General features: G+C 37.0%; 2 protein-coding genes across 7 annotated transcripts; one reads left to right on the top strand and one right to left on the bottom strand.

Moving 5' to 3' along the window:
• Positions 1-508: 508 nt before the first annotated feature.
• Positions 509-24,675, top strand: Mondo (MLX interacting protein mondo). 6 transcript variants are annotated; one of them, XM_077425597.1, is made up of 16 exons: positions 509-930; positions 7,817-8,190; positions 16,684-16,790; positions 18,252-18,325; positions 18,841-18,966; positions 19,207-19,420; positions 19,579-19,674; positions 19,755-20,028; positions 20,107-20,719; positions 20,789-20,971; positions 21,131-21,278; positions 21,473-21,570; positions 21,657-22,120; positions 22,304-22,427; positions 22,532-22,661; positions 22,965-24,675. In XM_077425597.1, the coding sequence occupies exons 2-16, from the start codon at positions 7,826-7,828 to the stop codon at positions 23,084-23,086; spliced, it is 3,138 nt and encodes a 1,045-aa protein (XP_077281723.1). In that variant the 5' UTR covers positions 509-930; positions 7,817-7,825; the 3' UTR covers positions 23,087-24,675. The 6 variants fall into 6 exon arrangements, with proteins under 6 accessions (XP_077281723.1, XP_077281727.1, XP_077281725.1 ...); XM_077425601.1 differs by lacking the exon at positions 509-930 and adding an exon at positions 17,256-17,425 and having other exon boundaries at positions 8,049-8,190; positions 16,688-16,790; XM_077425599.1 differs by lacking the exon at positions 509-930 and adding an exon at positions 17,253-17,425 and having other exon boundaries at positions 8,049-8,190; positions 16,688-16,790.
• Positions 24,528-26,447, bottom strand: LOC143908185 (RPA-interacting protein). Its single transcript, XM_077425607.1, has 3 exons — positions 26,205-26,447; positions 25,646-25,880; positions 24,528-25,509 (listed from the first exon to the last, which is right to left on the bottom strand). The coding sequence occupies exons 1-3, from the start codon at positions 26,283-26,285 to the stop codon at positions 25,178-25,180; spliced, it is 648 nt and encodes a 215-aa protein (XP_077281733.1). The 5' UTR covers positions 26,286-26,447; the 3' UTR covers positions 24,528-25,177.
• Positions 26,448-27,095: the final 648 nt, after the last annotated feature.

Below are 27,095 nucleotides of genomic sequence, written 5' to 3'. Positions count from 1 at the left end.
ATGCAAACTTTTATTTATAATAAACTAACAATAACAATATAGCCATCCATACGTCAGACAGATTTAAAGAATCTTCCCTTCATACGCAAGATATAAAACTATTAAGCGTACTCTTTCAATATTCGTTAACATAAATATACAATAACATTAAAATATAAAAAAAAAGATTAGACATACCGATTAATTACGAACATTAATTAACGTTCAATTACAAACATCGATATTATTTCACGCGCATTTTTCATCATACAACAATTCTAATGGCTCATGAAAATGTTTCGTTTAAAGTATTCAAACTTTTCGAGTTTCACACTCACCTGTTTCTACTGCCTGAACAATCGCGCAGCTCCGTTCGCGCGAGCCTTCGTTTCGCATCCTGCTCCGCATACCGCGCGATTTTAAAAAAACCGCGTCGGCGGCAAGCGCCGTTGGCCATGAAAGGGTGGGGGAAACGCGGCGCGCGCCGCTTATTGGTCGGCGCGCGCGGCGCGCGGCGGCGGCGGCCGCATTCCTCCGTCAGCTGTGCGTAGTGGCGCGCGTGGTCGGCCCGCGGCCGTCCAGTCACGCCAGTCGTGTAGCGCGGGCGATTGTGGGCAATACCGATATTCGTGTGGTGCGCAAATGGCGTCGCCGTGCCGTCATGAGCGAGCGTGTGCCGTGCAATAGCGCGTACGGGCCGCGTCCGGGCGCGGCGCCTCGCGGCCCAGCCTGACGAGCCCGCGAGTCGCGAAGACGCGAGCGCGAGACCAAGCGCCGGGATCGCGGTGCTCGACCAAGTGTTTTTTTTTTTTTTTCCGACGGGATCGCGGGGCAGAAGTAATTTTCGGAGCTTGCTTCCTACGGGCCGCGCGTCGGCGGCCACATCGACGGCGGAGAGAGAGAGAAAGAGACGGGGAACGGTGACGAAGAGTTGTGAGATAGGTCCAGAAGGTGAGTGCGACGAAGGCTCGTCTCGTGCGTGTGCGTGTACGTGTGCGTGTGCGCGCGCGCGCGCGATTCATCGTAAAGTGCTCCCGCGCGCGCACATACGTCGCGGTCGTCGCGGCCGCAACGCAAATTGTTCCCGCGGATTGGAGCAACATCTGGTGCGCGACGTCCGTGCAGATGCGTCGTTTTCTAGATCGTCGAGGGGGACAGCTCGCCGACGCGAAACGGGAGTGATAACGACTCGCGGGCTTAACTGCGGAGGCTTAACTGCGCTATTTGATCCGTGGGCGGAGAGAAAGATAGAGAGAGAGAGAGAGAGAGAGAGAGAGAGAGAGAGAGAGAGAGAGAGAGAGAGAGAGAGAGAGAGAGAGAACGAACACAGCAGCAGCAGCGAGCTATAGCGAGGATAGAGAAACGTGCGGGCGATTTCCATGAAACGCGAAGCCAGGGGCTCGCGATAAAAATCGTGACGCGATAACGAGAGCCGCGATGCGCCTGAGCCGATTGTCGAACGGCTCGCCCCGTGGAGAAAGAGGGAGAGAGAGAGAGAGAGAGAAAGGAGTCGTAGTATATCTAAACAGACGGGCGGGAAGGGCGACGGTAATATATGAAAAATTACGGAGCGATGAGATGAGAGGGAAGCCGTTTGTGTACACGTACACCGTCGCCGTCGCTTCGTGCGTACCGTCGTCGTACGTTTGTTTAGCTACACGCTGTACCCTTTGTTTTCCTCTTCCCCTCGCTCCTCTTCCTCGGAGCTTTTGCGATGTTGAAGCGGGCGGACGTTCCATTTTGCGCCGAGATAGTTTTATCTCAGGGCGGTACATATCCGATCTTACGTTTAACACTAGAACCACCGACAGTCTAAGTAATGTTTTTATTAATTAAACAACGCGGTTGTTTAATTAATAATGTTGTTATTAAACAACGCGGTTATGCATTTTCTCAAGTTTTACATGATTTTCGTTGCAAGATATATATGTAATTAACTTGATTAGGCGAATTGAGGAGACAGGGCTAGCGAACGAGAGCTAACTTGATTAATTAATTTATTTATTTATTTATTTATTTATTTTTTTTTTTTAAGTTATACATATGTTTAATACATATTTAAACAGTATACGTTTAATCGTCGTTCTAGTGTTAAGATTGTTTTAAATTTGGTATTAAACTCGAAAACACACACACACAGACACACATTAAAGGAATGTAAGGCAGGATCCGTTCTCTTAGGGCCGCCTGTGTTCACAGGCACCGTGCCCCGAATTCTCCGTTTTCCCCATACGTGGTCCCCATTCCGACGCGAAATGAGGTTGATGAGGCAACGCGTCGTAAACACGCGTGCCCGACCGCTGTGTTTCGCCCCGATAATCCTTAAGCAGGGTCCACATTATCGAGCAGAACCGCGAGCCGAACTTCGCCGCGAACCGATCATGCGTCCACATTATCGAGCCGAACCGCGAGCCGAACTTCGTTGCGAGCCGATCATGCGTCCACATTGTCGAGCCAACGGGCTCGCGCGAGGCTCGCGAACCTCGAATCGAACATCAGTGCGAACCATCGCGTACTCACCCCACGAATTTACAAGGATTTTAATGATACGCGGTTTGGCTCGCAGTGTCCCACCAAAAGTCGGTATTTCGACGAAACATCAAAAGATGCTATTTATGATCAGATTACACGCTTTGTCGGATGGTAGACTGGTAGTTAAGCTTCGAGCTAGACAAATAATGACAAAAAACAAAAAATGAACGATGAAAGAAAACGTGAGTAATTGCCCAGTCGCTGTATTTGATTCTATCCACGTATGTGCAGTCTACACGTCTACTGATAGACAAAATGGAATGGTCTGATAAAAAATGTTTAAAATTAATTAGTGATTATGAGCAGAAAAGATTATTATATACGGGACGCTAAAAATCCCAAACATTTATAACAATTAAAAAAATGCATATTTATATTTACAATCGTATTTTTAACGTTGCAATATATATTATAAATTTATTGCGTATTTATCATAGATTTAGAGTATGTGTTTATGCAATATTAAATATAGTTGTAACCACTCTAAATATATAGTTTTATGGTTTGAAAAGGAATTAAGCTTTGAATACAAGAAAATAATAAAAGCACGCATATGTATACACATATTTAGTCGTCTTTACCTGTTTTCATATACTTTTTTTATAAGAAGAAATAAGTAAAGAACTCGAATGTGATAGTGACATGTGATAGTGACAAAAAGATGACGACATTATATTGGCATCTCTGCAAAAAGAAAAAGCAAAAATAAAAAAAGTATGGAAACAGGAAAAGAGGTGAGTGAATATATGTATATGTGCTTTTATTATTTTTCTGTATTCAAAACTTAATTCCTTTTCAAACCATAAAACAAAATTTAGAATTAATATTGCATAAACATACTCTAAACCTGTGATAAATACGCAATAAATTTATAATATATATATTGCAATGTTAAAAAATACGATTGTAAATATAAATATGCATTTTGCATACATGTATTAAGAATTTATATAAATTTTATTATAAATTTCAATACGAGATTTAACTCCAAAAAATTTTAACTCATGTTCGCGGTTCGCGATGGAGTTCGATTTGAGGTTCGTCTGCAAGTTCTGCTCGAGATTCGGTTCGGGGCTCGGTTCGCGGTTTGGCTCGATAATGTGGACCCTCCTTTAGAGCTCAATGGAAGGTATAGAAATTCCTGAACTTGTGTTTGCTACTGAGGAGAGTTACTCATGTTTGCACGCCTTAGAGCGACCGTGTTTCCGCGTTTCTGGCGAATCAAAACGAAGTAACGACTGTAAAAACTGTGCGAGATACCGTGTCTTCATGGTTTTTTTTATTTATTTTTTATTTTTTATTTATTTTTTATTTTTTATTTATTTATTTAAGAAACTGAAGTGGTGTCGAGCGTTTCAAAGCAAAATTTAGAATTTTTTGCCCAACCGGCATGGCAGGTCTCGAATAAATATCAGTTTTAAATATAATGAAAATGTTGATTGATGCTGAAAATAAATCACGAAAATGGATTAAAAATAATATTATTTTATGGAATAATGTAAGCTGAATTAATCTTGACCCAACTTATATTCTTCCCCGTTATAAACATTTCCGTGTATCGATCAGATAAATTAATGTAACGTAATAATTGCATAATACAATATAACTGGTAGCAAATAATTCCATTTTTTTTATTAGAAAGATTAGATTTATAGAGATTGCCAGATTGGTGCAAAATCACAAAATTGGATCTCGATTAACGAGATTTTCCGTCTGTCTGAAATCTCTAACGTAAATCAGAAATAATAGCGTCAATTTTTCCCGCTGGGATCGGACGGAAAAATGCCAGAAGTATACGTCGTTGTTAAAACGCAAATCAAAATTTTATTAACGCGCCCCAATATCAGATGCTGTGAATTTTGTGTTTCACGTAGTTTTAATTAACTAACTCACTCACGCACTTCATTTAGTATGCTCTTGGAAAAATAATACGAGATGCGCCTGCCTTACACCATATTAACTGTAATTACTCGCTTTTATCTGTACGATCCGACGAAATCTAAGCGGTGCGCGCGCTCGCACGACGAACATTAATGAGCGAACGGATAAGGCATTTGACTTCGCCCTGCGATAGAGCGAGCTCGAGAGGGTCAAAGGGCATTAATACTTTATAGATAGTGAGAGGTACCGGCGTGTTACGGAACAGTGTTGAAAAACTGGCTTGTCGAGAAATCTGAGAAATAATATTTTATATAAATTGTCAGATAATTGCAATATATCAATTAATTACATATTAAATATTAACTGATTAACATGTTTAATATATTAAAAGTCAAAGCTTAAAAATCCACGTTTCTTTTTTTCGCGCTACAGCTTTCTTCGCTTTTATAATGCTGTTAACGTTCAACGTGATATTTAGTTTTTATGTGAAAAATTGAATTTTTTTAAGAGAGTTTCGCCGTAGGTCGAGCAATGAGATATTTCCGCGACAGACGACGTTGCAGGCACTTTTAGCGAAAAGCGGATATTTCGCAGTTAACGAAATTACCTTTTGGCGATACGAAACGCGAATATATGAAGGGACCACGTATACGTGCTACGTGCATAAATTATCGTTTTCCACGTATCATGTTGTGCACACGATTCGCAACGTTGAGACGGAACACCTTCACATTTCTCGACGTCTAATGCCATACCGCTGAATCCGCTCGCCGGAAAATGACGCGCGTGAGCTGTCGCAAGTACTTGCGTATTAAGATTGCCGAAGGAAAGAAAAAGAAACGCAAGCTATATATACCTGGCCGCGTATGAACTTACGATAATCGACAATCGTATAAACAATCAAGTCGTACGATCGTATCTGAACCTTAGCCAAAGATATAGACGTTACTTCTTGTTACACCTTTTGAAGCGCCGCCGTCCGGAATTCAATGGCCGGACAATAACTAATAACGAACGGGAAGAACCCGCGGGAAACCGGTTATAACGGGTGATCTCGGATACGTACTCCGTGTGACTTGCAATCGGTGTTAACAGGTTGTCTTAATGGAGCCGAATCGCTTCCCTATCGAAATTTTCTTGTTTCGTCACCACGTGGAGCGCCAGTTTGGGCCCTCAAAGTTATACACAGTCTCTTGAGTCTCTCCTGATTCCTTCTATTCATAGCGCGCTATCTGTATGCTGTGATAAAGTGATAAATTAGGATTGCGTTAGAGGGAAGAAATCTAGGACTCTTCAGAATCTCGCGAGCGATTAGAAGTGGCATCCGATATACGATTAATAATATCGTTATTAGTACGTTAATAGTGAGTATCTTACTAATAGTCGATTAAATGAGAACGAAATAAAAAGACCTAAGTCCTATATCAGTACCAGTACATCTTAATTTATTGACTCTTTATATTTTACATATCCATGAGTGATCCAGTCGCATAACTTAATGAGAAACACGGTTCAATCTCAAATGTATTATGAATCAACTAAAGCGCGTATTTTCAGACATGATGAACGTAGAAATTGTGTGTTTTCGAGCTAAAGTAAATATGAAATTCTACAAATTCCACATAAATTATAAATAAGACATGTTTTCCCATCAATCCATTCGGTTAACACGTGAACATATTACAAGCAACCTTAGTCCCTTAATCATATTTGCGTTTAGATACATTCGGTAATCCTAAATCATCAACACAGGCACGAAATTTGGTTCGCCTGAAATATATGGCGTCAGAGAGTTAAAACAGGCTGCACGACAGAGTTACTCGTGAAATATCGTCGGGAGACAGAAGTTCCATCTTATTTTATAAAGAAAATCACTTTTTTTTAAATGAAATAAGAGAGAATTGTCCACACACGAAAATTCGTTGCGCACCACCGGCTAGATCAACGTTTGATCATCACGTTCGTCATTACGTGGGACACGTCGCCATCGTCACGATGAATTGTCTCGGTCGCATTTAATTTTATATATAGCTCTGAGAAGTCACTGACCATCGAGAACGCCACGTGTTCACGATTGTTCATAGAAATTGACGTTCGAACCGTAAAAAACTGTATCGGCCCTGCGTTTTCGACGATAGGATTATTCAACCGACGGGAGGTTCCGAGTTCCGATCGCTCCCCGCCACGTGCTATCGCGAAATAAACTTGTTAATCGCGTATCGACAGGAAGCCTGGCGCCAGTCGGAGTCTCATGTCCCTTAGACTTATAGACGAAGTGATATTAAAATCGATATTAATTTAATTACAAAGATAGAATTTTTTTTTCTCCTTCGCGAGATCTTTATTCCATCATACGATCGCAGGTGTATTGTGCTTTACTCGTTTCTGATCCACGTGTATTCGCGTTTCGTGTGCTGTCTAACAATCTCGTTGCGTTATTATTAGGTAATATTACGATATATGGCGTTACACACCGACTCGTCTAACGAAAATATCTAGGCACGTGTTATCGATTTTATAATATTGATACAGATAACGTGTTTAAGTATTGATTTTTTATAGCTTATACTTCGGTACACGCACAATACATACACACACACACACACACACACACACACACACACACACACACACACACTCTCTCTCTCTCTCTCTCTCTCTCTCTTGATATTCGAATATGTATACTTAAAAAAAGGGAGTGCGTTGAGCTGAATTTATTACAGGCGATAACTGGGACTTGTTGTGTCTGTCAAGCCTTTCTTCTATCACCCAGACTTTGCTGCGCGCAATTTCTTGAAACGAGGTCGTCTAATCCTACTACATACCACTTTGGCAATCTTATTTTAGGCCGCAAAATAGATAAAGCAAAATTTTTTAATCTGTCGTCATATTCATTTATAATATTGGTGAGCGATAAAAATTTTTACTCCAATTAAGCTTTGATTCATTTAACTGCTTAATTTTGTCTTATTGCAAATGTGCATCAATAGTACATTTCTTTATATTTCTCTCTCTCTCTCTCTCTCTCTCTCTCTCTCTCTCTCTCTCTCTCTCTCTCTCTCTCTCTCTCTCTCTCTCTCTCTCTCTCAGTTGTGCAGGAAAAAATCGGCAAAAAATTATATTGAAATATCATAGGTTTTCAATTAATATTTTATGTTGTTATCGATTTTTAATTGATATTTTTATTATCGTCGGTTATTTTAACGTATATAATTTGTTGCATAAATTGAATATAAAATGTGGCTCAAATTGTTTAGTGCAAAATTTAGTTTTGTCGAACTGTACATTGTCAAATTATATATCTCGCAATCGCATCAAGCGGTCAAACGCCTTCGCGCGCTCGACTTTCCATTTATTCTCGATCGAGGACGTAAGGTTCGTGAGGTGAGGTTCGCGTATCGAAGGGATCTATTCGTGTCCGCAGGTGATCGGAATGATGCAGGCGGAATTGATATACCGAAAACCATCGGCGATGACGAGCCAGGGCGGCTTTCATCACCCTGGCGCCGGCAACGATAATGAGCGGGAGAAAAACGGCGGACGGGATTCGCGGGAGACGATACACTCGGGCCACTTCATGGTGTCGGACTTCGAGGCCGAGGCGCAGGATGACGAGGACGATCTCGCCGTGCCGGTGCCGGACCAGGAAGAGCAGACCGCCAGATTCTCGATCACCGTCCCGCCAGGTTTCTTCCACGACAGATTCGCGAGTTCTTTTAATGACAAGAGCACCTCCCAGCAGCTGAGCATCGAGACGTCTTTGAACAAACTCTTCCAGTGCATGTCCCTCGCCTACAGGTGAGTTCCTCCTTTTCTCCGGCGATTTTTTTATGTCCGTCTAGTAAAACGGTACAGTGGGCCGTTTTACTCGATCCACAATCGCGCGGTTTGCCTCTAAACTATCTTAAATTCTTCTTTTAATCGGGATCAAGCTTTACAAGCTGTGTGAGAATTTAACCCTTGATTTTTCATATTTATTTCTTCGAGAAAGAAAGTTTCAAAATAATATAAAATATATTGAATTATTTAATGTCTATATAAAGTTTCTTTTGTTAAAACTTGAAAATTTTTATTTGTGAGTGATGTCAATATTAATGATTAACATCAAATTAAATATAACTAAGTTAAAGGTAAATACATGCACATAAATTAGGCTTTAAGAAGTTATTCGTTTTTATTCTAAATTTTTATCACTTTATTAATATCAATGTAACAAAAATTTAGTACACAAATTTTACAATATTATAAAATGCAATATTACAAACTTTCAAATAATGCAATGAAAGAATTAGAATTGAACTGATGATCGCATCTCTTTCGTTTCTTTTTAAACGAGAGACACAATGACTGAAACTTTCTCAGCAGCGAATTCAATTATACGAGCTAAAAGAATACAGAAAATGATGCTCCCTCGGAAACATGTTCGACTCGATAATTCAATTAAATCGCGAGTTTAATTGCGATAAAACATCCATGCCAAAGATAGATCTGTTTGTTTTAATTTCACTTCCAGCCCTTCATTTGTTTTATCTTTCTTCTTCCGGAATACATGCCGTAACGCTAAGAAAGGCTAAAACAGGTCTTACATCCGCGATAAAATTGCGGAAGTACCGAAGGAAGAGAAAGAAGTATTCTTGTTCGGAAAAAAACAAAAAGGCACATCTTGCTCGGCAACCGGACAAATGCTGCCCGGTCTAGGCTGGTCGGTAGCATTCCCGCTGATAAAGGACAATTGAATTAATGAAAGAGAGGCCGTAGAACCAAACGACAACACCGCAATTAAGCGCGGCCTCGCTAAAGTCGCGAACGTCGACGAACACACGCACGGCTTCTACCGACAATTTCCGTTTTCCCTGCGACGACACACGCCGCGATTGTTTCCTCTTGCCCTAAACACACTTGAGTTAAAGTTAACCCAAGTTTATATTTACATTACAATCCCACTGATCTTATTTCAAATCAAAGATCAAATTAAGGAAAAACTAAGAAAAACCATTAATATTTTGATTTACAAAACTTGGTAGAAATAGATCTTTTTGTTTCTCCCTTTCATTTCGCATAGATTTACATAATACTTCTTGGTCTGTTTTCCATATAATATTTTATATAAAATTTTCTTTTGCGACTATTTTTCTGTAGAATTCTATGCATATATCATGCTGATATCAAACAGATCATTAAAATATAAAAGTATTATAATATTCACAAGAATGCTGATTTAATTAAATAAAAAATTAGGACGCCGCGCCGATAAGAATTCACATTGCAGAAATCTATTAAAATTGTATGGAAATCTCGCGAAAAATCGTTTCACAAAACATTATATCATACAGAAACATTAAGCGTGTTCCTCATGTGCCGACATATTCGGTGGCGTTACAGCTACAGCTGATTCATTGCGGCACGCCTGCAGCAAAAGCTATATATATTCGCACGTGCAGTTTTAACGGCACTTAGCTACATTTGTGGCTTTTTGAAAAATTTTGATTGAGTTAATTAATTCGCAATTGAAACCGTGACAAAAAAAGTGATTTATAATTTTTTAAATGTAATATTTATTAAGTATGATTTGTTAACTAGCAAATGGTGAAAAATGAACTTTAACACTGTATAAAAAGTAAAAGACTGTCTTATCTTTCTTTCATTAGCTATATGTACATTCTCATAGTTTATTTTTTGCCAAAGATAATAGAGGAATTACGAGAATATTATTTTTGAAGTATAACTTGTGATTTAAAATAATAATTTCTGTATTTTCTTACGATATAAAACTATTTTATTATATTTTATTATATTTATTATTTGATATCTAATACACTAATACGATTTAACGTTATATAAGGCAACGAGTCGGAATTGTCAAGAGAGCAAACATCACAATTTGAAGGTAACATCAATAATACAATTCGGTCAATGTATCGGCACCGCTTGATACAATGTAATTTCAATCAATTCTGCGGTAAATCTAGCGCCGATAACGCGCTACATAGTATCGGCTTCTGTTCTTAATGCTTTGACAAACAAGAAGCCAAATTAATTATATCTTTGGTGACCCTGATGGATGGAAGACGTGCCACGTTTCGATCGTCCCGCGTTATCGACGATAAGGTTTTGTGCTCTTCCTCTTAATAAACATCGCAATGCAAACGTAATTCAGGATAAATAAAAATAAAACGATAATGGCGCCGCATGTAAATCGTAAAAACAATATCGCAAGTTGAACCAATAAAAAAGATCTCTTCATACGTTCTTTTTATATACGCACTACTTCCAGCAAATAGGAGGCAAAATGAATTGAAAAAAGTTACCTTTGGATACTCGAATGCTACATTGTTTACTAAAATTTATAAGCTGAAAATTGGATTTGTTTTTATTAATTATCTTTTAATGTGCAATGTGAATGAGTCTATTTTACTTTTTTTTTTTCAATCAGGACTGTTTTGAGAATTGTACGATCGACTCAAACGAGCGGAAAAAAGATAACTCTTCTATATATAGATTAAAAATAGTTTTATATTCCAGATATGAGTAGTTTCCTAGTGCAGCATCGACTCTCACGCGCATAGATTTGAATAACTAGATGTTGATTTAATCACGACTCGTTAGACTGGGCGTTTTATTGCGGAAAAAAGAACAAGTGAAACGATTAAGGATCAGTTTGCACATCAGTAATAGCTACCGATTGAAACGTATCTGTTGAAATTCTTCTCGTGATGGCGTTATTGTTTCGATACAAAAGTCACGATAAAGTTAGACGAAGTTAGGAAAGTGATTTAGAACAGCCTGCGAGTGCTTCAAGCATTTTTCTCCTTCCGATACAATGACATCGGCTTACAGTGCTATCGATTGGTTTTCGAGGAATATCTTTTCGCAAACGTCCTGCTGCGCAAACTTAAATCGGTACGTAAATTTTAATACTTTTCTAATCGCAATTATCGCTCGAAGATCTTGATATCGATCGAATTTTACTGCATGCCTATCGCGTTAAAGGCCGAATGTATGGGGAATTATAATGGATTACGATAAGTTCATATCGGTATAGCTAAAAAATAAATTTTTATTGCAATAACAAAACTGTGCCTGTGTATATTCTGCTGGTGCATATTTCTTGCGTAATTATGACATAAACCCTCGCAACTTAATTGATTATTATGAAAGATATTCATGTCAGCGGTACAATAATCAACGTTTTATACGTCAGCGATCCCAGATCACCAATAGAAACGGAAAATTTTTTAACAAATTAATAATCGTGATGCAGCATTCTATCACTTATTCGTAGATTTGTGTTTATTTATTTTTAGGAGATATAAAACTCGAGTTATATTAAATCTATTATAGGTATCATGGGAAACTATTCACTGACATTATTTATTAAATTTGCATTGCAACAAAAAATTTTTACTGTAAAACTTTGTGAACACTATGAGCGGAGCCGCGCGTTGAAATTAAATTTATATTGAAATATTAATATATCGAAAAATTAAAGTATTATATTAGAAAAAGAATATATGTGTGTGTGTATATATACATATAAAATTATAAATGTTAAAAATGTTAAACCTTTGATGACGTAAAAAATAGAAATTTATTTGTTCTTTAAATCTTTATTTTTTTTACGACGAACTTGTATATAGCCATCTATTTAATCTTACTTTTACTTATTTATTCCTTTCTATCCTGGATATGTGGTTAGAGCAAATAATTGCGCAAATCATCAACGATACACGTCAGTCGACAATACAGAATTAATCGGTAAACTTCCGACTGCGTTCTCTATCGCGATATCACGCTGCACTTTAAAGAAAATATGAATAGATGGAATTTCCGTGTTTACGTCGTTAATCCGACTTTTATGAGATCGACAATGCACGCATTAACGTCCGTTCCCAGCGTCTTACGTTGCATAGTGCACGTTAAATGCAGCTATCGTTAAATCAATCGTAAGATATTCGCGGCAATGACGTAGAATAAGAACATCCATGCTCGACAAAAACTTACACCGAATTGCGAAAGGTAAAACTGATCTTCTCTTCAGTTTTCTCTGCATTCTTCGACTGCAGAACGATTGAGCGTCGTTGACGGCGAAGGATATATTTTATCGAATAATCTCTGTGTCTTTGTCAACAACTTGAGCAAGTCCACACACATTCTGATAAAATATTAATTGTAAAAGAAAAAATAAAGTTAGTAACAACATTTGACATTGGATGCTTCGAGTAACTTCTGATGTAATATGATTTATCTTGCATTGATTTATTTTACTTTTTTTTTTTTAGGTTTTTTTTTCTTTTGTGGAATAGAAAATCGGGTTTAAAGTCGCTCACGTAATTCTTGTGATATATCACAGCAAGCGAATCGTAGATTTTTCCTTGCACAAGCACTACCGCATATATCATGAGAAAGTTTGCTTTCTTTGCACGCTATCGCGTTTTACGCCTTACGTCAGCGTATCTCACGTCCGCTGCATCTCCGCGGTTGCGATTAGCGAATAACGCGTATGATTAAAAATGATGACAGTTGCTTGAAAATCGATACATTGACGGTTTCCGGGTCAAGAGACGATCTACGATTTACAAGCTTTTCGGAGGGTGATCGAGACGCAGTAGCGCGAATCCGTATAACAAGATTCTCGCCTTTCAGCCAACAGCCGTGCGCGTAAGCTTTTGGTAAACGTCTCGGCGCAAGATCCTTCGAAAACGGAAACGTCGGACTTGCCCGTATCACGCTTAATCTCGATTGTTGTGTCGTCGTCGTCCGTCGTCGTCTCGAACGACGAATCGCGCCTAGATTACCGCAGATTACCGTAAAAGCCTCCTCTCCTCCGAGAGTCTTTTATCGACCAAGGCCACTGCGTCATCGGTGAGTACATACGCTCGTAGCGCATAGCGCGTAGCGCGTGTACGCGCCGGCAACGTAACGCTTCCGCACGACGGACAACAAGCAAGGCGTGCGAGAGACCGAGGACCGAGGATCCGCGAGTCGAAAGCTGGCCCACCGGAGGCTCGCCCACCTATCCCATCGGTAGCCCACCTACCTAGTCTATTTCTGTTTCCTAGCCGTATGGCCTAGGTATATACCCGCTGTATATTTTTACAGTGATCGATAATATCTCTTCCATTGCTATTTGAGCTATTGCGCGCCGCGATAATCTATCCACGTGTCATCGTTCTTGAACAAGGAAATTTTTCATCTCAACACTAACCTCGACAAAGATTTAAGAGACTATTTTTGAATTGTTTAGCTCTTAGAATCTCTTTTTTTTTCCTTAATAAAAATCTTTAATTCTTTCCGAAGAGTTATTATATTATTGGAAAAATTTAGATCCAGGAACTTAAAATCCAGGAAATTTTTGCCGTGAAATTAATTTATTATCTTCGAGACGCACTTAACGAGAAATTAAAGGCAGACGAATTTAGTTTTCACGGCGCGATCTTTGCTCTCTTCTTATAACTCAGATAATTAAAACCGCGAAAAGCTTAAAATAAAAACGGTATCGAGGGATTCGTGGCGCTTATCGAAGCTAGTGGCTCGTTATTTCTTTTGTTCAGTCCGTGCGTAGCAGTTTATTTATCGTCGGTGGGTTTTTTTTTTTCGGAAATCTTCCTACAAATGCGATATCTGTTTTGCCACACCATTGAGTTTCTCGACAATACGATAATAATCGAAAATTCCGCTACGCGATGGTTGATCTCAACCGAACGGCGTATCGTGCAGCGAACAAATAACGCATTATCTGATAATGAGATTCTATAGCACTGGGTATCATTAATGTTGCGAAAATGAGAAATTTGCAAATAAAGACGGTGACTCGCGTGTTTTCAGACAAACAGAAGTTATTAGAGAATCAAAAAAATTGTATTAATACAATTAACACAAACCTTAATCGTAAAAAAAAAAAAATAAAAGAGCATAATTCTAGACTTTTAAAAATAGGATTTTGTTATTAATATAATTTCTGCAACATGTGTATTCGTCGTAATGAATAAATAGCAAACACGGAAAAGAGGATTACCTAATACTATATATAGCAAATCTAGTCGTAAAATCCGGTAGCCATATAACTCAGCGATAGTAACAAAACTTTAACAAAAGTTGTTATATCAGCAATGTATGTTTTAGTCTGCTTAATCACAGCGCTGATTCTGATAACTTTTCTTCTTCCTCTTTTTCTCTTTTTCTTTCTGTGTAATGAATTCCTGGAATTTTCAAACTAATGTTGCTCACACAAGAAATCTACTCCCGCCTTGAACTGTGTTTATTCTTAAGATCAATATAATGCGATATTGCAACTTTGCTAAGACATCGTTATATACGTTTGTAACGACATCATAATGACAGCCAAATTATCCGTAAGAATAATTAATAATAAAATCAGCAAAAAGTTTCACTATATTTATTATATATGCTTATCACTAACATAAAATTAGCATTTAACTATGGAGTAATTTTACTTCACTAGAGCTGTTGCTGTATAGATATAGGTATATGTAACAGAAAAAAACGTACATATCTACAAATTGTTTTATACAGCGCATTTATTTTACTTTAATTAATTTCACGGGATTAATATTAATCTGGCATATACTTCCGCGCGCGCGATAATTCTTTATGATTATTTTTTACTTATCAGTCCTCCATTTTAACGGAATTCTCACGAGTCGTCTCGTAAGAATTTCGGACAGAAACGATATTGGATTCGTTACAGTTAAGTATTTCTTTTCTCCGCCATGTCTTTCGAGCGCTGTGGCCTTATCTAATCTCTTCGAAAATTATATAAAAATTGAAATGGCAATAACACGAAAAGAACCGGCCGGCCAGGGTCTAATGCCAAGGAGAAGAACCCTCGCTATACGTTCGTCGCAAAGATACGAGCAAGTGGAAATCTTCCGACTACAGATTATTTTCTCTCTCTCTTGACTCTTTTCTCTATCTCTCTCTTTCTCTCTCTGGTCAGCGATATATCGACGAACAAGACGATAACGAAAAGCTCGCCGTAGGATTTTACGATTGCGTGTTTCAAAAAGCCAAGATAAATGTTTCTTCATGTAATGTAAAACTTAACGACGAATTTATTAATATGTTTCAGATATTCCCACCGTGAAAAATTAACTTATATATATAGATGGAAAAGACATTTAAATATATATTTATATTTATTTTATATTATAATATTCGTATTATAATTGTTTCCATGTTACAGTATTCAATTTCGTACATTAATTTTCTTATGTACAACATACTGTGTATTAATTAATATTAAACATTACAGACATACGCGATCGAATTTGTAGAACAATTTCACAAAGAAACTAGAGATTTTGTTAGAAAAGAGAACATTGCAACAGCAATAATAATACTTACATGACAAAAATGTACGACTTTTATTAAATGTGCCTTTAATTTATGTTAAGTCACAAATGCCAGGAAGAAATGCGTATGTAAACATGCCGTTTGTTGAACTCTAGCGTGGAAATTCACTAATCACTCTAACTGCGTCTTGGAAAGCTCGCACAAAGCGCACGGTGTTTTCCATAGAGATAGAGAGCCTGCCGATAAGTCGAAATCGCAAACACTCGTCTACTGACGAGTCAAAATTATTGGTCGCATTTATTTAAAATTACTGCGATGCATCTGCCTAATTGAAATGTTTTGAAGACAGCAGTTTAAATTAACGTGTGTTTCGCCGACTGAAATATATTCCAAGAAGTAGCCCCGATACAAGCTATTGATACACTAATTTCGTTATTAGATCACTGACTCGTATTTTGTTCTCTTTTTGTTACAAATAATAGAAAAATGTTTTCTTGCAATGCACATAGATTATATTCCATCTCATACACAGTTCAAGTACCGAATACTATTGAATAAAGTGATGCATTCAATTTCGAGTAATCTTCATTTTGATGGAGTTTGAATTATGTAGTTGTATCACAATATTTGATATGGAAAATTAAAATGTTGAAAAAAGGTAATATATTTACTCAAATGTTTATTATTATAATAAGAAAATTCCAAACTCCAAATTTAAAAAAGAGTTATCTGAAATGAAGTTTGTCCAAATTTTTCAACAACACTTTATATACATATAAAAATGAAATAATCTTCTGAAATAATGTATGATCTTTGCATGGTTCGTTTATATTTTATATCATAGTAAAAAAAATTTAGTGATAAACCTTACATGATATATGTAGACATAGAAATTTTTTATCCTCCATGTTGATTATACAAGATTCGAATTTAATTACCACAGTGGGTATGACGTATGGGCATTTGGATTTGTTCCAGACAGAAGCTGACATCGCCTAAGTGGAATCGCTTCAAAGGCATCAGACTGAGATGGAAGGACAAAATCAGACTGAACAACGTGATTTGGAGATGCTGGCACATGCAGTGTAAGCGAAAAAAACAACACTTGTTAGCACTTTCTGTCAGCCGATATGTTTTAAAAATAAACACAGGAACTCTAGAATATCTTCTGATATAAATGTATAATTTATCATTCCGTAAATCTATCTTTGTTTTATGAAGAAAAAAACGCAGAGCAATACAATTGATTGATAAGCTTCAGGTTTGCTTCGTTATCTTCATCATATCGTCATGTTCGCAAACTCGATCTTAATCTATTTTTATCGTGTTATTGATCAAAACACTCGATACTAAATGAAACGATCGTATTAGTTCGTTCCCGAAAGTGTTTCCACGTTTAAATATTGTACTTTTCCATTGAAGTATCCAATGCAAGAATGAAAAATCCACATAATTTGTAAAGTTTATTTTAAATGCAGCTTTGCATGTAGAGAGAATCGACATAAAAAATTATAAATTTATTTCATTTAAATCTTTTATATTTATAGCAGATTCTACACGAATTTTGGACTCAAAACTATCATCCCTTTTTTTTTGGTCGAAATACTTCAGTTTCAATCCGCTTTCATTGATACTTCAATTACCGTGATATACGCAGAGTGCTGTTTATCGAGTTCAGACAGCTACCAACTGTCTTGCTATTCGTCGAATGACCAGATAAGTAATTACCCGTCTATTTAAAGAGTTCCATCTCCGTGTGCTACATTCGCATCAATACTCACCTGGCGCAAGTCCAACTTATCATTGCGAGCCGAGGAGGCTCGTATTTTACCTGTATATATATATCTATACACAATTGTCGAACTGTATTAGCCCAATTTGTTGATCCAAGCACGAAAAACCGTGCCAAAAAACGAGATGTCGAGATAAAAAAATTATGTATAACATTGAGGAAGAAAATAATGATGTGTGTTGAAAAAATAATCTAGAAGTAAATATAATTGAATTGTATTTTGGGACGTTTCTTACAATTAGTTACATTTTAATTGCCTGCAGCTATATATATAATTTTTAATAAGTATATTTATACTTGATTACATAAAAGGCGGCGCTTTTTTTTAACTTTTACTTATCGTACGGTATGTTGATAATCGTAGCGTAAATATAAAATTAAGTACGGCAATTATATAATAATAAATGCGCTCGGTTTATCATCTAATGATTACCAATTTGCGGAAACGTGGACCTTCGAATTATATTTGAGGTAATTGCTTCATCTGCGATAAATGCAATTACTTCAATATATCTTTTGAAGAACATGAAATTGGTTTTGACGTAGAACTACGTCTTTTTTATTACTATTATTCAAATCAAAATATCGGCAAATTTTACAAAATCTAAGCACATATATATATATCAGAGAAAATATATTTATTATATATTTATTTATTGAATGTGCAATTGGTTTGGCACTATTATACGATTTTCGATCAGTTTATTATTTCGTAAAATTTATTTTCAACGGAGAATAATTTTTTCTTTTTTAGTTATATTGAAGCAAAACACTCTGGTGTGCCAGTTTGCATCGCCACTTGACGTGGATACTCATAACAAACCCGAGGTATGGTCTCTCCAACATTTAATTTAAAATTTCGCGACAATATACTCGCGCATATATTGATTTTATATAAAACGTACAATTTTACGGAGATATTTTCCGTATTATTCGTATTTAGAACAGTCGCAAAGGATTAGAGAATTGATCGTTATAATTTTCTTCAATAACCATTCGATCTTGATATCAGCAACAAATCCGACATCGGATGTCGATATTAATGATTATTAAATATAGCAATGGCTCGTTATTGCGCCATTTGATTTTGCCCAATTACGCAATTGGGCAATGGAAATTATCTTTATCGCAAATTGGCGACGTCTCATTTGATTAGATAATTCGTAGCGGTTTATAATTCCTCGAAGTGTCACTAGCAGATCGCACACACGCGCATATACAGCATTGCATGCTTGAAGTAGTAAGAAGATCCGCGTAAGCTCGTAAAAGTCGTAAAATGTTTTTACGTTCGCTAATAAAAATTGCGCTTAGTGAGCGTGAATCAATGGCGTATTTCTTATCAGGCGGTGGTCTTAGAGGGAAAATACTGGAAACGAAAGCTCGCGGCCGTCACAGCGGAATACAAGAAATGGCGTATGTTCTACCGAAACAAAATTCTTGGCTGGACGAACAAGGATGGCACAGAAATGGTACGTGCCCTTGCGAAAGCATGTACTGTAGTATAATATTTGAAAAAAATGTCTCCGATACTTTGAAAGATAGAAAATTGATGGTTGATGACAAATAATTAATAAATTTCGATTTCGTTGTCTTTTTATCGTCATACTTGCTTGAATAGAGATAGGTTTCTTTGTTTTTCATCACATAACAAGATATAAAACATGGACATGATGCAAGATATACTTTTCAATACATTCACTTTCTTTTAGATGGAATCAATGGACATGCTCGATTGGGGCAGTGGATGTGGGATTACCGGTAACTTCGGTATGGGTATGGGGAATGCATTCGGAGGTACGAGCGGTGCTCCAGGTGGGGAGAGTATGATGGTTGACGAAGACTACATGGAACTGATGACCGATACGCTCTTTTCAACCATCACCTCGAATCAACCAATATACTTTCCTGATCCTAGAGAAATCGGTAATTCTTTTTGAGATGTTCAATCCGAAGATATCCGCTCGTATTCTTGAGTTTGGAAAAATTATACATAATTATAATATTTGACGATCGTAGAAGCAAAACTACACTACTTATAGAAATATTACAAATATTATAATGCACAAAATATGGTTCGACAGCGCGAGGTGCCAGCTTAGCGGACTTTATTCAACCCAGTCTAGGCCCCTTGCAACCGAACCTGGATGATTTCATGGACACCCTTGAGCCATTGCAAGGTATACCATAATGTTCATCTACTTTATATCATTTCTCGCACGATATATCGTTTCTCACATATTGCATATCTTGATTCAAGAATTCCTAAACTCGAAATTGCCTCCCGTACCCGAAGAAGACGATATGTTCCGGAATAGCAACCTAAACACTAATTATTCTGATTTGGACCTGATGACACCGATTAATCAGATAAACGAAATAGGCGAGGATCTGACGATAAAGAACGAACAGACCTCGCAACAGCAACAGCTGTCTCGGGAAGAGCAAGAGGTTAGCATGCAGAATCTCCAGTACACCGCCAAAATATATACTCAGCCTCAACCTGAAGCAGCGAATGTGTATAGAAATAACATGTGAGTATTACGAAATTTGGATAAGCGGATAAAGAGGTACGATTATAATTCCCGGATATATTACTCTTTTCCATTTAGAGCTATGAGTGAAGATTACGCTCTTCAGCCAAACTTCGAGGCGTCTGTTACGACGAACCAACCCATACGAGAAAAGACTAGGAGTAGCAGACCGACGTTGTCGAGGAATAGTCGCGTGATACAGCAATCCCAACAGCAACAACAACAGCAGCAGCAACAGCAGCAGCAACAGCAGCATCAACAGCAGCATCAACAGCAGCAGCAGAATATGTATCAAGCAGCCACGCAGCAACAGAATTCGAGCTTCCAATCGCAGCAGCCGCAGTCTTACGCAATGGAGATTCAGGCGCTGCGGTTAACACCGGTGCAAAATCAGCCGCAATCCGTACAGATTGCGACACTGAACGATCAGTCGACGGTTAACGCAAGTCAGATACCCGCGATCACTGCCGCCACCGTGCAAAATCTGGTGGCGGTACAGCATAATTTTGCGACACAAGTTAATTCGCAACTACAAACCCAGCATCAAGCAATAAGACCCTTGCCAACCACCTCGCCGATGTCCAGCAAACCTTACAAGATCGTTCAGCCACAGCAGCAGTGCTATAAGTTTTCAAACCTCGTACAAAACCTCAATGCTCAACAGTGTAAATTTAGCACCAATAGTTTCAAGGTAACAACTATGGTAACGCTTGTCGAACGTCACGAGTATGTGGAGTTAATGCCTGTTGTTATTTTTCAGACGCATCACACGCAACAAGTGGTATCGGTTTCTTCGACGGAGCAACCATCACAATCACAGATATTGTTGCAGTGTAGGCCATCATCCAGTTTGGACCTTCCCGCGTCTACTTTGCACACCAAGCTGTTACCTCAACCGACAACATCCAACGCGGAAAAAGAAGAGATTTTTGCCATACCAAAGGTTTGTATCTCACTCGCGTTGATATACAGAATGGACTGACAAATCTACGGATCGACAGTCTAAAGAAAATCTATTAAATCTTCAGTTTTTAAAATAATGTTTAAGTGTATCGGTCGAAACATTTTCAATTATTAATGAAATTGCATTGAATTTTTTTAGTATCATGAAATAAAAGGGAGAAATAGATCCCGAAGCAGTTCTTCTTTAACGGCGCCTAGGATACATCCACCACCTCTAGTATCTGCAGTGAGCGATCCAGCCCTGAATTTGAATAGCCACGCTTTGCTTGCACATTTACTTACAAATAGTATGTATTCCATCATAATCTCATCCGTTTTTGTACGAAAAATATAAAAGTCTTATCAAAAATCCATTGAACATAATTATAGTTTGTGCAACATATCTTTACGATATTAATTAAATTTCATTAAATTTTATATTAATAAAACAAATATTTGATAAACGTTGACTGATTCGTATGTAATATTATCTTCACGGTAGAAATAACGCAAGTAACAACAACACAACACATCACGACCCCAGTGAATGTACAAACAATGCAGACTTCTAGTATACAGCAGCCGCAACCACAGCAACAGGTATTGTATAGAAATCAATCTATTTATTTGTAATATATGTATTCTTAAATTGCTCGGAATCAATGATTTATACTGATATCTTGCAGACAATGCAACCATCCACAGCTCAACAGATTCTCTTAAATGCGAACAATCAAACGCATCAGTCCCACAATAGTCCAATAGGTTCACCAAAGGATAGCAGCTCTAACGCACACAGTCCCCAGGCTTTAAGCCTTAGCCCTCTGCACAGCCCCATGAGCATAGGTAGTCCTTTATCACCTACTCGTGGATATATGAAGGATTCGGAAAGGGGACAGTATAAAGAGCAGAGGCGAGTCGGCCACATTCATGCGGAACAGAAGCGTAGATATAACATCAAAAATGGCTTCGACATGCTGCACAGTCTGATACCGCAGCTCAGTCAGAATTCCAATGCGAAACTGAGCAAAGCCGCGATGTTACAGAAAGGGGCGGATTATATTCGGCAACTTAAAGCGGAGAGACATCAATTAAAGGAGGAGATGGCTAGCCTGAAACAACAAATCGAGTGCCTTAATACGTCTATTAGGTACATTCAAGTCATACTTCCAATAAATTAGAGAGATGTTGTAAATAATAATTATTAGAAATAATATTTAGTTGGTAAGTCACGAACAAATATATTGAATTTATATCTATATAAATATAAGTTATAATTAGGTATCTACACAAATAGGGTAGTCTTTAATGCTTCGTGATGTTATTTTTGTAGTACCTGTCAATCTCTGCTTCCTGCAACGGGTGCTCCAGTTTCTAGACATAGAACCAGCAAAATGAAAGAGATGTTTGACGAATATGTACGTGCGCGTACGCAACAAAACTGGAAATTCTGGATTGTATCCTTTTTGTCTTTTTATTTGATGCATTATGTTTGAAGGCGTTGATTCACTCTAAAATGTACAAGATTCTAAAAGATAATTTTTCTTAATGTAATAATCAGTTCAGTATATTGTTAGAACCGCTGTTGCTGTCCTTTAATGCTTCAGTCTCCACTGCGAGTCTCGATGATTTATATAAAAGTACATTATTGTGGGTAGAGCAACATTGTTCACTTGTTGATCTCAGACCAGGTTTGTATACAAGGGAGATATCGAAAAACGTACATTTAAATATTTTCATTGCTTTCAATCATACAAAGTGTGTATGGCACAAGAAGTCAACTATGACAGTAAGAAAAAAAGATCATTCGAGATTATTATTTTTAAGATTTTTCTAGGCACTGCAATTTTTCTAAATTTTTTTTTGTATGTCAGCTCCTATGCGACAATAATATGTTATAAGAATGAAAATTTTTAAATAATACATTAAGAAACGCATGCAACATAATGCAATAAATGTTTGTACAATTATCTTGACCAAAATATCATTTTCAGCTGTTCTGAATTCTCTAAGGTCTCTATGTACTGCCACTGATATTTTAACCAATCCAACTCGCCTTCCCGAAGAAGCACTCGCGGCGGTTAGTCGAACAGAACGCCGACGATCCATGCAGTGATCAAGTGCATGAATTCAACAGCGTGTTTGTATATAAAAAAAGTTCAAGGTTTAGATATATATAAACGCGCGATATATATAAGGGATGATAGTTACCGTATAACTTAAGTTAGTCTATGCGAAACAAAAAGAAGACGTAATTCGGTTAATCAGTAACCGAAACGTAAACGAAGAAATAAGAATTTAAGTGCAATTCCTCTTTTTATTGCAACGTCACGTTAAAGCTGTAAAATCTATAAAACATTAAGAAATTTTATATTATAGATGTTAATTAAAAAGAAATATATATACGCGTACATACTATACAGTTAAACTGCGGTATGTATGCTGATGGTATACGTCATTGGTATGGCACAATCATTCGCAAATAATTACTTTATGATAAAAAACATTTCACGTGTACTTTTCCTCACGATTAATTTATTTTGCCCAATTGTACGTAGTATCGTATAAGCTATACACGAGATCAAAGAATATTCTAATGATATCTTTACAGAGTATTTTATAAAACATAAAGAAAAGAGTTACTATATATTTATACAATTTTTCAATTATTATGCATTGTAAGCATTTATATATGATAAAATTTATTCCACTGCTTTGAGATAATTCTTCAGCTCGAAAGCTTAATGAATACGATTATTATAACATATAGGAATACAGAAATCTAAAATTTAATTGATTTAAAAAATGATTGGGTTTCTATATTAATATTTTTACTAATCTTTCGAAAAAATATTATTTAAATATTGATTTAAATTATCACATAATTGTGATTAGGAATTATAATAACTATTAAAGCAGTACAGACCGAGTAATGAACAAATTTTTTTAACTTTAGAGATCATTTCTTCGCGGAATTAATACGATAAAATATAAGTAACGAATTAAAAATAATAGAATCAGTGCCATAAACGTTCTGATAGACTGCAAAAATAATTCAAGGGTGAAGAGATAAATTTTGGAGAAATGGGACTTGAAGAGTAAAGATGCAAATAATTTTCTTAAACTCTCACTTATTTGATATAAATGTATCGCTATTAAATTAAACTGCACAACTACACTAGTAAGAGGCGTATATAGCTTACAATTGCGTGGAGATGATGAAAAGGGAGTTGCTCGTAACTTAACATATACCGTTATGTAAAATGAGATGTTTAATATGAAAATTTATATGATAATGTACAAATCATTTGCAAATGAACACCGAATATAGCTTAAACTACAAAGGGCTTCTGCATATTGTAATGTTTTTTGTTAACGTGAAATGTTGTATATAGTCCGATGTTAAAAGAGAACGAAATAGTTAATTCTCTGAAAGCTAAATACTTTTTTAAATTGACACTTCGCTGTGTACACTCTGTTAATTTGTTGTTTTGTTCTAGAGCATAAAGGATGTTATTTTTTTTTATACAATATATAGATGCCCTCACTCAACTTACATCATGTATGTACAATGCATAAGTGATAATTAATATAAGTGAACTCATCGAAGGGATGTTTTTTTTTTGTACAATATGTATGATATAATCATAAAGATTTACATGTTATTATTCAAATGTTATAACAACATGAAGAAATCCAAACTAATGTATTTTTTTTCTCTACCTTCTCGCGATCGTTGCTGTTAGCTATTATAAATAATAACGCTGAACGATATTACATTAAAAATAAGATAATCAAAATTGAAGTACACAGATACGTAACATATTCTTTTATGACAAAACTAGTTCGTATTGAAAGTGGCACATTTGGAAGGTTCTCATAATAAATATTATTTAATGTAATTCGACAATTAATTTTTATTGGATTTTATAAATTGAAACAAGGTATACGTAAGCTAAGTTTATAAATATCCTCCTTACAAAATCTTACAAAAAAGCCTAATACAAAACACAATTATAATTATAATTACCATAAAAAAAACTCTGTTCTAATGCAAATTATAGCATTCGTTCACCGTTATTATCTCGTAATCTTTGGACACATTAATATTGACAGCATTTAATATTTTTGCATGAAAGTATATATTAATTATTCAGCAGTTTTTCGTTCTCATCTTGGAAAATTATAAAAGCTGTCAGTTAAATAATCAGCAAATCAATGCTAAAGTGGAACAGTCATGGCATATCAGATACAAATTGAGATTACAATTATCAGGTATTACCATGAATACCGGCATTTGAACGCAATTGAACGCATGGACGTTTACACTCTGGTTAATTAAATGCCTCACTTCTTGCATGGTACGACCTGTCAATTTTAGTCCGCAGACTGGACAATTTACACAATTATTTTCCTCCGCTAGTATGGCTTTCTGGCACATAGGACAGAATACTTCTCTATTCTCGTTGTCAGCATACGTCGCAAAGTAATCAATCTCGTCTTGCAAAATCTTCTCGTATTCTTGGACTATCCATTGTTCTGCAACAATATTATTTTCTATCAAAATCTTGTTACAATAACAAGTTATTGGCAATTATTACGAAATTTATTAGGTTATTCAAAATGTAACGAGTAAAATTTCGCTAAAAAGTGTATGAAATTTTGCTGATCAAACCTTGTTCGTAAACAATTTCATTTTCTAATTTAATCGCTTCTTCCTGAGTTAGAGGCTCGTCAATCTCTCTAAATGTAAGACTTGTGCCACTGTCGTCTGACGTAGCCAGACTCTTGAATTCTTGGCGTATTATCTCCGTCAATGTGTCCTGTACCGGTTTCCAATTAGATTCCAAGCCGATTCTGTGTCTGTTAAATAATTGGCTCCGCTTTTCTCGCATTCTCTGGCGACATCTCTAAAAATAGATCGAGCAATGTAAGAGCGCAAGAAAAAACAGAGTCTTATATACATATATATATATATAATATCACGATAAACATTATTCTTTCAATTCTAATATAATCTTTCTTTATCACAGGTCCATACAGAGGTCCACGGTATTCAAAATCGGATACCAAGGATATTAAGCTTTCGACCAGAATAAGGAAAAAAAAACAGGCGCGAGAAATATTTTACGCGCACGAGAATGCTCGTGAAAGAATGCACGTCCCCTCTCGTTCGCGCATTATTATCGTACGGAAATCTTAAAAAGAGTAAGTAAACATTGACTTTTCCCAACCTCACGCAGCACCTCCTGCAGCTTAGGCGCGCCGTGTCTGATTTTATTCGCGCAATCTCGGTTCCTGCATTTCGACGTCATTGCAGGACCCGCCTCGCCGACAGACGTGGATCGTGGATCGCACGATCGGGAAGAAGTGCGCAGCGCGCTTTTTCCCGAAAGACAAACCGCGATTGTCAAACTACAAACTACTCCTCTCCGGCACAGCTGGGCCGCTCGCTCGCGTGTTCGACGTCATGGATAAGTAGTGGCAGCACTGGCAGCGCTGCGTCGTGCCGGCGCGGCGACGCGCGGCGCGCAGAAAACAGTTAAAAATAGGTAATTATCCAATGATCCTAGTAGCTTCGAAATTCGAAAACGGTATGCATTTCCAATAAGAGCGTACAAAACGTCTACCGGCAGCGTACGCGGCAGCTGGATGTTGCGTGCCACAATTAGGATCAGATCACGAACGAATCATGGTCGTTACGCTGTTATTCGATAAACGATCTCCTCGCATTGTCGAATCTTATTAAAAACGTATATCGTTGTAACATTAATTATTATTGTCATCGTGATGGGCGACTGTCGTGACGGTCGATCATTGTTAGCAGCTGACCTACTGAAAGTACAGCAGCTTGCGGAATTGCAAAACGAATTGCGTAACCGGGATTTGTCGACGATAAATATGCGTGTCTTGCAAATGAACTGAAAATCCTTTTTTGCGCGAATCTTTCGTAAAAACGTTTACGTTACGCAACGTATGCACGAGAGAATATCCAATGTTCAAAAATATAAGTCGAAAAATTCCACTTTACTCGTTAGAACAATTTTAATCCGATTCGAAATGGTCAACTCGAATTATTCAGAAACTAAATTACTTTTGGCGTAAAAAAGATACAACAAAACGTA

This window comes from Temnothorax americanus, unplaced genomic scaffold (genome assembly GCF_048541705.1).
Source record: "Temnothorax americanus isolate GAGA-0224 unplaced genomic scaffold, ASM4854170v1 Scaffold9, whole genome shotgun sequence".
Taxonomy (NCBI): Eukaryota; Metazoa; Arthropoda; class Insecta; order Hymenoptera; family Formicidae; genus Temnothorax; species Temnothorax americanus.
This window is presented reverse-complemented; position numbering and strand designations above follow the sequence as displayed.

Coding starts and splice junctions, on each gene's coding strand:
- Mondo (XM_077425597.1), top strand. CDS start 7,826: ATGATGCAGGCGGAATTGATATACCGAAAACCATCGGCGATGACGAGC. Junction 19,421..19,578: donor TCCTGATCCTAGAGAAATCG/GTAATTCTTTTT, acceptor ATGGTTCGACAG/CGCGAGGTGCCAGCTTAGCG. Junction 19,675..19,754: donor CACCCTTGAGCCATTGCAAG/GTATACCATAAT, acceptor TCTTGATTCAAG/AATTCCTAAACTCGAAATTG.
- LOC143908185 (XM_077425607.1), bottom strand. CDS start 26,285: ATGACGTCGAAATGCAGGAACCGAGATTGCGCGAATAAAATCAGACAC. Junction 25,881..26,204: donor TGCAGGAGGTGCTGCGTGAG/GTTGGGAAAAGT, acceptor ATCTATTTTTAG/AGATGTCGCCAGAGAATGCG. Junction 25,510..25,645: donor TGAAATTGTTTACGAACAAG/GTTTGATCAGCA, acceptor ATATTGTTGCAG/AACAATGGATAGTCCAAGAA.